Source organism: Dendrobates tinctorius, unplaced genomic scaffold, assembly GCF_039654945.1.
Source record: "Dendrobates tinctorius isolate UK_male_01 unplaced genomic scaffold, ASM3965494v1 ptg000004l, whole genome shotgun sequence".
Taxonomy (NCBI): Eukaryota; Metazoa; Chordata; class Amphibia; order Anura; family Dendrobatidae; genus Dendrobates; species Dendrobates tinctorius.
In genome coordinates, this window is record NW_027361672.1 from 10,639,043 (window position 1) to 10,651,528 (window position 12,486).

Sequence of the window (12,486 nt, forward strand, 5' to 3'; positions counted from 1 at the left end):
CAAAACCTGCAACGTGTGCACATAGCCTAAGAGTCGGATCTATCAAAATATAAAAGGAATTTACATGATAATGCTGTAAAGAGAAGAAATAATAAAAATGTCTTTCTAAAAAACAAAAGCAATAAAAAACAATCATAAGGTTGTATGTAGAGTTGAGTGAATTTTTCAAAATGTGGCTCCAATTATGATCGGCGGCGAATATTGTTTTTGCAATATTCGCTGAACACAGCTGAACGTCATTGAGTCAATAGGAGTAGAAATGACTGAATATGTCCGGAATCGATCATCAAACAGAAATTCGGCACTAATATGATACAAATATGACAAATTCAGATTTGGTGACCGATTCCGAACATATTCGCTCAACTCTAGTTGTATGTTCACAAATTAGTATCCATCGCTGGAAAAATAAAAAAGATACGGATGTCAGAAAACCAAAAATGTTTTTATAAGTTTTCAAACTTTGGTTTGCCTTTTAAAAGGTTATCTTGAGACATAGTAAAAAAAATGTGCCTAAACACTAACTGGAAGGTAGTTACTATCTACCTGCCTGTTGTTGATGGCGCCGTTCTTCACCAGCACATAGTAGTCACAAACCGCTCCTGCCAGGGATTCTGCTGACGTCAAGTTGACAGAGCAACAGCTTCTTTTCCGCTCCACTCTGTTGAAAGGGTGGGACTTTCGACGTCATTCTGATTGACTGCCGGATCCCTGCTGCCTAACTGGGGGAGCTGGCTGTCAATCAGAATGACGTCAGCAGTCATACCACATTGACAGAGAAGAGCAGAAAAGAAGCCTCCTCTCTGTCAATGTGAAAACAGTAGAGACAGCTGAATCGCCAGCAGGAGCGGTCTGTGCCGGCGAAGATCAGGACCAGGCACACCAGACAGGTAGGTAACTAACCTGCCTGTTAGTGTTTAGGCACACTATTTTTTTACAAAATCCTGGATATACCTTTTGATTAAAAATAATCTATGCAAGTAAGACAGCGCTTCCTCCTCCGGACTTAGCAATCTTGTGATCACCGAAGGTCTGGAGGGAGCAGGAAGACCCAGATCAGCTCTACAAAGCAGTCAGGAGGCTGAATTTGTCCTAGAATTTGGGCTAATACACCAGCCTCAGTTACAGAGGAAATCAGAAAATGTGTTATGAAATGGCCCCCAAAAGTGACATTAATGGGGCAAAGAAAGGAAAAATGAAAGGGAGACACTGCTGGATCACATTACTGTGTCCTGCTCTTACAAGGCAAAAACTACATACCTTAGTAGTCTTTTAAGATTCTAGCAAAAATATGAAAAATTCATATATTTCCGCTTATTTTCTGTACCTCACCCTAAGTGTTTGAACAAAAAAAATAAACACTACTAATGTAATTTAACATAAAAACCATGTACCACAGGAAAAAGCCAAAAACTATTGTAACGTGGTCTTCAAATGGTTCATTTTAATTCTGTCATTGTGCTGCGATTTCACTTCAGGCTGTACCTCTGCCCACAAGACACCATCCAGTGGAGCAGCACTACAGATACCATGTCTTCAGCTCTGCCCTTCCTATGTGTCCTAGCCCTATGAGGGTAATTCAGTGTCAGCAGCAGTTAGCTCCTTCCTCAACATGAAACCTGACAAAAGCAATCTCCATAGGGGGCAGTGTTGTCCACCCTCCTTGGCTGCAATGTTAGGCTACTTTCACACATCAGTTTTTTGCCGTCAGGCAGGATCCGGCTTTTTTTAGAAAAAACGGATCTGGCATAAATTTTGGAGAACTGTAGAAACGGATCCGTTTTTTTGCTGGATCCGTCTCTGTTCCTGGCGGCTGGCCAATTGGATCTGAGCATGCGCAGACTTAAAAAAACCGGATCCGGTTGCTGGATCCGTCTTTTTCTGGATCCGGCGCATTCCGGCGCCCATAGACTTTCATTGTAGCAAAAAGCTGGAAGCGCCGGATCCGGCGCTTCCGGCTTTTTCGCCGGAGACAAAAAACGTTACAGTAGACGTTTTTTTTTCAAGACGCCGGAATGAGACAAGTTGCCGGATCCGGCAAAAAACGGATGAAACGCAATGCCATCCGGCGCGATCCGGCGCTAATGCAAGTCAATGGGGAAAAAACGGATCCGGCATTGCATTTTGCCGGATCCGTTTTTTCCAAAAAAAGCCGGATCGCGCCTGAAGGCAAAAAACTGATGTGTGAAAGAGGCCTAAGAAGGTCTCCGACAACATGGCTTCCACAGAGGTGTATCACTTTCCCCCTAGTGACGGCCGGCAACCAATCAGAGCGCAGTAACAGTTTCCGGTTGAGAGACCCATGTTGAGTTTCTGAATCTGAAGAGCTACTGAACGACTACCGTGTGCGAGGAGGGTCAAGCGCTGCTCCTCACGTGATTGGCTGTGTGCCTGACAGACATGGATGTCGGTAGAGCAGCTCACAGGCTGGCGGCAGCCGGCAGGAGGCTGCACCTACACTGTGTGCGCTTCCAGCAGGCGAGGACTCTCTCCAGTTCCCCCGGCTGCCTCCTCCAGAGCCACTGGCTGATATGTGGACGGCGGCGCTGGCTCTGTCCTCACAGCAGTGAGTAGTGTGGGCGCGTTACTCTCTAGTGCTCTCTGTTATCAGCCGCTTCCTACAAGTGTCCAGCTGCTCCCAGATAGGGGACCCGTCCTGTGTAAAACCCAGAGACATATCTGCTAGTTTCTGTTGGTGTCTTAGACCACCGGCAACAAGTCGGCTGGCTGTTTAACCCCTTCACCCCCAAGGGTGGTTTGCACGTTAACTCCCGGGCCAATTTTTACAATTCTGACCACTGTCCCTTTATGAGGTCATAACTCTTGAACGCTTCCATGGATCCCGGTGATTCTGACATTGTTTTCTCATGACATATTGTACTTCATGTTAGTGGTAAAATTTCATTCAAATAACGTGCGTTTATTTGTGAGAAAAACGGAAATTTGGCGAAAATTTTGAAAATTTCGCAATTTTCCAACTTTGAATTTTTATGCCCTAAAATCACAGAGATACGGCACACAAAAAAATTAATAAATAACATTTCCCACATGTTTACTTTACATCAGCACAATTTTGGAAGCAAAATTTTTTTTTTGTTAGGAAGTTATAAGGGTTAAAATTTGACCAGCAATTTCTCATTTTTGCAACACCATTTTATTTTTACGGACCACATCACATTTGAAGCCACTTTGAGGGGTCTAGATGATAGAAAATACCCAAAAGTAACACCGTTCTAAAAACTGCACCCCTCAAGGTGCTCAAAACCACATTCAAGAAGTTTATTAACCCTTCAGGTGCGTCACAGGAATTTTTTGAATGTTTAAAAAAATGAACATTTAACTTTTTTTCACAAAAAAATTACTTCAGGTCCAATTTTTTTTATTTTACCAAGGGTAACAGGAGAAATTGAACTGCAAAAGTTATTTTACAATTTGTCCTGAGTACGCTGATACCTGATATGTGGGGGGGAACGACTGTTTCGGCGCATGGCAGAGCTCAGAAGGGAAGGAGCGCCGTTTGACTTTTTCAATGCAAAATTGGCTGGAATTGAGTTCGGACACCATGTCACGTTTGGAGAGCCCCTGTTGTACCTAAACAGTGGAAACCCCCCACAAGTGACCCAATTTTCAAAACTAGACCCCCCCCCCAAGGAACTTATAGATATGTGGTGAAAACTTTGAACCCCCAAGGGCTTCACAGAAGTTTATAACGTACAGCCGTACAATTAAAAAATCATATTTTTTTCCACAAAAATGATCTTTTCACCAGGGCTGTGGAGTCGGTAAGCCAAACCTGCGACTCCGACTCCGACTCCTCAATTTCCCTTACACCGACTCCGACTCCACGACTCCGACTCCGACTCCCACACATATTGCTTATATTTAAGTGAAAAATTTATTGTAGTACAATGTGAACCTCAGACATTTAATCATTTTTATGATCCAATAATCAAGATATTTAGATAGAACAGAATATATATTGGTGTACTACCCGGTTTTCATTCTTTTTGGTACAGATAAGATATGGATAGACAGATATGGATAAATGGATATATAGATAGAGCAGATTTCTAATCTGCTTTTGCTATTGAAAACATTATCTATGAGCTCAAAAACCTTTCAGGTGATGCAGTTTTTTTAAAAAAATGATCAGCTTTTGCAGCTGAAAAACGTATCCTCAAAAAACACAGGAAAAACGCTGTGTGTGAATGTAGCCTTAGATCAGGAATATAACAGCCATTTATAGGACATTTCATAACTTTCCCAAACTCCTATGAAAAAATATTCAGCACATCCTGCATTGAACTACTGTACCCAATTTATTATATATTTTAGGAGTCGGAGTCGGTCCATTTTATACCGACTCCAACTCCGACTCCGACTCCACCAAAATGAGCACCGACTCCAACTCCACGACTCCGACTCCGACTCCACAGCCCTGCTTTTCACCCCCAATTTTTATTTTCCCAAGGGTATCAGAACCCCAAAAGTTATTGTGCAATTTTTCCTGGGTACGCTGATACCCCACATGTGGGGGGTAAACTACTATTTGGGCGCATGGCAGAGCTCGGAAGGGAAGCAGCGCCATTTGACTTTTTTGGCTGGAATTGGGATCGGACGCCATGCCGCGTTTGGAAAGCCCCTGATGTGCCTAAACAGTGGAAACCCCACCACAAATGACACCAATTTGGAAACTAGACCCCCCCAAGGAACTTATCTAGATGTGTGGTGAGCACTTTGAACCCCCAAGGGCTTCACAGAAGTTTATACCCCATATGTGGGAGAAAGCTACTGTATGCGCACACGTCAGGGCTTGGAAGGGAAGTAGTGACGTTTTGGAATGCAGACTTTGATGGAATGGTCTGAGGGTGTCATGTTGCTTTTGGAGAGCCCCTGATGCACCTAAACAGTGGAAACCCACCACAAGTGACCCCATTTTGGAAACTAGACCCCCAAGGAACTTATCTAGATGTGTGGTGAGCACTTTGAACCCCCAAGTGCTTCACAGAAGTTTATAATGCCCGGGCGTGAAAATAAAAAAATCATATATTTTTTTTTTCAACAAAAATGATATTTTTGCCCCCAATTTTTTATTTTCCTAAGGGTAACAGGAGAAATTGTACCCCAAAAGTTGTTTTCCAATTTGTCCCGAGTAGGCTGATGCCCCATATGAGGGGGTAAAACACTGTTTGGGCGCATGACAGAGCTTGGAAGGGAAGGAGCACCGTTTGACTTTTTCAACGCAGAATTGGCTGGAATTGAGATCAGATGCCATGTTGCATTTGGAGAGCACCATGATGTGCCCAAACAGTGGAAACCCCCCAATTATAACTCCAACCCTAACCCCAACACACCCCTAACCCTAGCCCTAATGGGGAAAATGGAAATAAATACATTTTTTTAATTTTATCATTTTTCCCTAACTAAGGCTGTGATGATGGGGGGTTTGATTTACTATTTATGGCGGGTTTTTACGGTTGGCAGCTGTCATACGCTAAGACGCTTTTTATTGTAAAAATAGTTTTTGCATCACCACATTTTGAGAGCTATAATTTTTCCATATTTTGGCCCACTGAGTCATGTGAGGTCTTATTTTTTTGTGGGACGAGTTGACGTTTTTATTGGCACCATTTTCGGGCACGTGACATTTTTTGATCGCTTTTTATTCCGATTTTTGGGACGCAGAATGAACAAAAACCAGCATTTCATGAATTTCTTTTGGGGGTGCGTTTAAATTGATAAGGCGGTTTTATTCTTCGGGTCTGTACGGTTACAGCGATACCTCATTTGTCTTTTTTTATGTTTTGGCACTTTTATGCAATGAAAACAATTTTAAATAAAAAATAATTATTTTTGCATCACTTTATTCTGCAAGCTATAATTTTTTTATTTTTTCACTGTTGATGCTGTGTGGCGGCTCGTTTTTTGCGGGTCAAGATGATTTTTTCAGCGGTACCATGGTTATTTATATCCGTGCGTTATTGCACTTTTTGTTCGGCGATATGATAAAGCATTGTTTTTTGCTTTGATTTTTATTTTTAATTTTTAAGGGGTTCGCTAAAGGGGTTAACTAATGGGACAGTTTTATGGGGGGGTCGTTACGGACGCGGCGATACTAAATATGTGCGCTGTTATTGTTTTTTTATTTTCAAAAACTGAATTTATTAGGTAATATTTTTTCTTATTTATTTATTGTTTTGTTTTTTAATAAATTATTTTTACTTTTTTAATTTTTTTTACTTTATTACATTGTTCCTGGGGGGGGGGGGGGACGGACATCACTGTCCTGTCAGATCGCTGATCTGACATGTCACACTGCTCTCTGCAGGCACTGAGGAAGCCGCCTCCCTAAAGGCCCCCGTGGCCATATTGGATCTGGGGACCAGCAGGGAAGGAGGCTCCCAGAGCAGCACAGCAAATCGCGCTGCGCTGGGGGTCGCAGGGAAGCATGGAGGGAGCCCCCTCCCTACCGATGCTTCTCTAAACCCCCGATACACTGCAATCGTGTTTGATCGCAGTGTGCCAGGGGTTAACGTGCCGGGGGCGGTCCGTGACCGCCCCTGACACACAGTGCTGGGTGTCAGCTGTGATAATCAGCTGACACCCGGCCGCAGTCAGCGGCGCTTCCCCCGTGAGCGCCGCTTAATGGCTATGACGTACTATCCCGTCCATGGGCATTAAGTCCCAGGGCACATGGATGGGATAGTACGTCCAGTGGCAGAAAGGGGTTAAAGGGGTTGTCCGGTTTGGTGGGGATAGACTAGCAGCTTTAGTATCGTTCTTTCGAATACCTGGCCAGAGTAAAGGAATGATGCATAGCACTGAAGAAATGACTGTGGACAGTGTGCCCTGTAATGACGCGTTGTGTTCACCGTCGGTAGGGCCCGCTCTATAGGCGCTCATTATTATTATTTATATAGCGCCATTAATTCCATGGTGCTGTACATGAGAAGGGGGTCATTCTCACCGGCTGCGGGTGGTGTACACTCACATAATTTGAGGTGGTCACTCCTGGTCCAGTCATTGCCGCCTGATTGAACTGTGAAAGTTGGATGAATGAAATTGCCATTAACAGGCATAAATCGGGGTTCACAGGCACAACAGTCCGGAGTCCCCTTTGGACCCGATCCATAAATCATAGGTGGAAAAAAATCTATTCTGGTGATAAAATCCAAATATCCTTTATTGATCCAGCATTAGAAACAAGCGACGTCTCAGCCCACACCCAGTGATGGAGATTCGGACGCCAGTGTTTCTTCAGTAACTCCCAACCTGTGTGTTTCAGGTCCGTCATCCCGGCACACGCAGTCTGACACGTCTCAGGCCACATTGGCCAGTGTGGCTCCAGTGTTCTCCGTGGTAAGTTTCCCAGATAATCCCCTGTGTATATACTGTATGTCCCACCTTTTCTGGTATGGATTCAGCACATGTTTTCCTTTCACCATGTGCAGTCTGCTAGGGGGAAAATCTGCACTGGAATTAATTAGTCTCCGAACATAGGGCTTTTAGTTTATTACTTTTGTACAATATTGTCTTTAATAATGTCAGTGACTTGTCGGTGAATGTTGTACTTTTCTGTTCACAGATGAAATTTGACAAAGAAGGGAACATCCTGTCGTTTGGTGAGTGTGACTGGACTGTAGTATGCAGTCTGTATACTGAATGCATTTCCGTTGACAGGACATCGGTTTGTCCAGGAGAATGAGATACATGAAAAATTTGATGTAGTTGCTTTTAAAACAAACAAAAAAAAAATTGACAGTCTGAAATAAAAGTAAAATCGCCTGGCATAGTTATAAATCAATGCCTGTCAGCAGGTTTTGACATCTGGTAATAGTTGGCTGGCTGATTAGGTGCTTGTTCCCCTTTTTTTAAAAAAGATACGGTACGTTTTTTTTTTGTTTTTTTTTAAAGATCCAGTGAGCTAGTGACAATAAACCTAGCATAGAAGCTATATACAAATCAGGCTGATAGCTGATTAGGGGCGTGTCAGTGCACTTGAGAAAAAAGGAGTCCAGGGCGATGGATACGCCCCCAGTGCACTCCCAGCCTCATTTGTATATGTCTTGTAGGCCAGGTTTCTCAGGACTTGCACATGGGATCTGTGGGAAAGAAGCTTTTTTTTTTTTTATTATTATTATTATTATTATTATTATTATTATTATTATTATTATTATTGGAGAGCATGTGCTTATTCAGCCATGCCAGCAAATTCTTACATCTGAAAATGTTGACAAGTTCCCTTTCACCATTTCCAGGCCACAGATTAAAATAAAAAGTCTGGGCGGTCCACGTTTTACTTTGCAGTGACATTGTAAATCGTCCCTGCATGTAAAGCCCCCGTCTCACATAGCGAGATCGCTGAAGCATCACCGATTTTGTGACGCAACAGCGACCTCGCCAGTGATCTCGCTACATGTGACACGCAGCGGCGACCGGCCCCCCTGCTGGATATCGCTGATCGTGCTCGAATGTCCTGGGCCATTTTTTCATCGGCGTCCCGCTGGCCAGCGCGCATCACTGTGTTTGACCCGACGAACGACCTCGTTGGCGACACAGAACTCAGGGACGCAGGCTGGAATCATTCAGAAAAGCTGCTGTGTGACAAGGTACCAACGACCGCCGAGGATCGCCTACAAAACCCAGTCAGCTGTGGAATGCAGCGAGGACACTGAATTTATCCTGTAACACGAGCTAATTTACCATCATAAGCGGATATGTTCAGAATTTCCAGCAGAAGAATGTGCTACAAATACTGAGTGTTAGCAGGAAAACCACTTCTTAATATAAATGCTTTTTTGCTCATGTTTTTGATGCCTCTTTTTTCCTGTTCATTTGAATGGGTGAAAAATGCTGCAATAACGCTAATAGAATTAACACGTTGCAGATTTGAAATGGCTTTAAATCTTCAATGAAAAAATAAGCAGCGTGTGCATAAGATTTCAGAAATCTCATTCACTTTGCTCCGGTAAGTGAAATTTTCCAGTAAAAATACGGCAAAAACGTAATTGGTGAACATACCCTTACAGGGTAAAAAAAAAAATTAAATCTTGAAATTCCTCCCGAAGTTCTTTTACGACCTTATGGGGAGTACAATATGTGAAATTAAAATAAAAAGCAGGAAAAAAATAATGCCGCTCCCAATACAAATCACCTTTACTAGCCCTACACGTCAGAAAATGGTATCCCGTATATATTAATAATTGTAGTGTAAAGGGGGCCAAAATTTTAATTGTATTTTAGTGGTACTTTTTGATTATATAAAAAAAAAAGTGAACAACAGACACCTTTTTATTTTCCCACCCGATATCCGTGTGATATCAAAATAAAAAGTGTGGAAAAAAACACAAATTATTTGAATATCCGAATGAGAACATTTTACAGCTCTTTAAACAGCATGTATGGAAACAAAGTGTATCTGGTCAAGAGTGGGGGTGAATGGTCTGATCTTGGACTGGTTAAGGGCCTATATATGGCCATCTATTTTAAATGGTGTGCCAGTCTCACACTTAGTGCAACAGATTCATCAACCAAATATGTTACATTGTGACTCAGAAGTCCTTATGCTTTTCACTTTTCGAACAGTTCTGCTTGAATACCATATTTATACCACAAAACTAATGTTAATAAATTGATAAAACTGCCCCAGTTTGGTTTGAAATAGTGTAACATACAGACATCCCATGTACTGTGAATTCAACAAATCTCCTTATGTGATTGTCATTTAATTTTGGCAGAAAGAAAGAAAACTGAACTATACCAGGAGTTGGGACTCCAAGCACGAGATCTGAGGTTTCAGCATCTAGTGAGCATCAGTTCCAGAAACAACAAGATTATTTTAAGAATGGAGGTAATATTAACCATATCCAGTTTTAAATATGAAAATTTTAGATTCCGTTTAAATCTTATTAAAGATTGGGCCCCACCACCCACCCCCATCCTGGTATACGGGCTCCGCCACCCACCCCCAGCCTGGTTGTACGGGCTCCGCCACCCACCCCCAGCCTGGTTGTACGGGCTCCGCCACCCACCCCCAGCCTGGTTGTACGGGCTCCGCCACCCACCCCCAGCCTGGTTGTACGGGCTCCGCCACCCACCCCCAGCCTGGTTGTACGGGCTCCGCCACCCACCCCCAGCCTGGTTGTACGGGCTCCGCCACCCACCCCCAGCCTGGTTGTACGGGCTCCCCCACCCACCCCCAGCCTGGTTGTACGGGCTCCCCCACCCACCCCCAGCCTAGTTGTACGGGCTCCACCCCCAGCCTGGTTGCACGGGGCCCCCCACACACGCAGTTTAGAAATATGTTCAAAATATCAGGACAAAGCATATAATTAAACAATGCCTCTATTAAACAGTACAAGGGCAAGTGGTGGTACTGAAAGTGTTCACAGTAAATGGGCAAAAATAATAAAAATGTTAATAGACACAGCAATACATATAAAAAAGTGGATATATAAAGTGCAGAGTGCTTGCAACAACCAAAGGAGGGGCATATAAATAGATAAGCCACAAATTGATGTAATGAATGAAAGAAATACATATATATGTGACTCCCTCTGCTCTGACAATTGCACTCCTCCCATTAACCTGCAGGTGCTCTCAACCAGTACTACGTGCCCATTCAAATTGTAGGCTTGGAGCCCAGGAGAGACATGTTTGTCCATTATTGTAGGTTTTTTAACCTGAAAGTAGCATATACAGTAGTATATAGAAGGGTTAGGACAGGACCCGTCAGAGAAGTGACACCTTGCCGTGGTTGACGGGCACACATGAATTGGCCAATTTATGCGCTAAGAACCTTCGCTTTTTTTTGCAAATACATCTTGCTGAAGGACAAAGCGCTTGGAAGTTATTTCCATTGACATTATATGTCTTGGCATTCACAGGGTGCTGCTGTGCTGTGTATGTGTGTGTGTGTGTGTATATATATATATATATATATATGTGTGTGTGTATATATACGTATGTGTGTGTGTGTATATATATATATATATATATATATATATATATATATATATGTGTGTGTGTATATATACGTATGTGTGTATGTATATATATATATATATATATATATATATATATATATATAGCCTCAATTCTCCGAGGTATGGATTCATACAAGGTGTGAATTGTTTCCAAAGGAATTGTAGCCCATTCTTCAGTTAAAACACCCTCCAGTTCTTTGAGCGATGATGGCGGCGGAAATTGACGGCTAACTTGAATCTCTTCAATCGGCCATAAATGCTCAATAATGTTGAGGTCTGGGGATTGTGGGGGCCAGATGAGATGCTCAACTTCATTAGAATGTTCCTCGTGCCATGCTTTAACGATTCTAGCTGTATGAATTGGTGCATTATCATCCTGAAAGATGGCGTTCCCCTCCAGGAACACTGCTTGAACCATAGGATGCACTTGGTCGCCCAAAATGCCTAAATAATCTCGGCTGTTATCCCTTCATGGAAGAATTATCATTGGCCCGGCGGATCTCCACGAAATAGCACCCCAGATCATCACAGAACCTCCGCCATGTTTTACGGTTGGGAGAAGGCATTCTGGATGGAATGCTTCTTTCAGCTGTCTTCAAACATACACTCGGCCGGAGGTCGGAAATAGGGTAAACGACGATTCGTCTGAGAATATCACATGTTTCCACTGCTCGAGGGACCAATTCTGGAGGTTTCTACACCACTCTAAACGCTTGGAAACATTTGTCATTAAGAGCAGTGGTTTTCAAATTGCAGCTCTTCGTGGAATCCAGATTTGTGCAGCTCCCGACGAACAGTTTTCGTGGAAACTGGGTTCTGTAGGTGTTCATTGAGCTCAGCCGTGATTTTCGTAGCCGTGGTCTTGCAATCCTCTCTCACAATTCACTTTAGAGTCTGACGGTCTCTCTCAGTCAACTTCGCCTTTCGACCGGACCTGTGCTTTGCTGCGGACGTTTTTCCTTCTCTTTCAAACGCAGTCATTACTTTGGAGACAGTACCTCTTGACACGCCAAGCATTCTGGCACTTTCTGTTACACTAGCGCCTGCCATACAAGCACCAACAATTTGGCCTCTTTGAAAATCCGAGAGGTCTGCCATTGGTATCAGGTTCTCATCAATGTTCTTAAAATTCTGCAAAACAAACAGTTAATTTACATACACATATCACAAATAAACAACTACAAAACATTACCATATGTCACGGTTTGCATGCTTATTACATGTTCGAAGATTATGATGCCAAAACATTAGGTGTTTCCATTATTTTGTCCAACCCATGTGTGTGTGTATGTGTACATATGTGTGTGTATATGTGTATATATATATATATACCATATCTCCTGATATCCATATACAAGACTCAGTATATTCATAAACAAATATTAATCACATAAGATGAGTATTTGTACCAAAAGAAATGCTGTTCAACAGCCTATGCACTATGGCTATATGAAGGTACTATATATGTGTATATATAGTGGCTAGAATGGTTTTTAAATGG

The 12,486-nt window shown here is 42.7% G+C and overlaps 1 protein-coding gene across 1 annotated transcript in view; it reads left to right on the forward strand.

The window, feature by feature from the left end:
* The first annotated feature begins 2,257 nt into the window (after positions 1-2,257).
* Positions 2,258-12,486, forward strand: part of MRS2 (magnesium transporter MRS2) — a 39,523-nt gene continuing 29,294 nt past the window's right edge. Inside the window, exons 1-4 of the mRNA XM_073566129.1 lie at positions 2,258-2,566; positions 7,286-7,359; positions 7,586-7,622; positions 9,738-9,850. Of these exons, the coding sequence (XP_073422230.1) occupies positions 2,401-2,566; positions 7,286-7,359; positions 7,586-7,622; positions 9,738-9,850 (390 nt within the window). The 5' untranslated portion in view covers positions 2,258-2,400. The remainder of the gene's footprint in view (positions 2,567-7,285; positions 7,360-7,585; positions 7,623-9,737; positions 9,851-12,486) is intronic.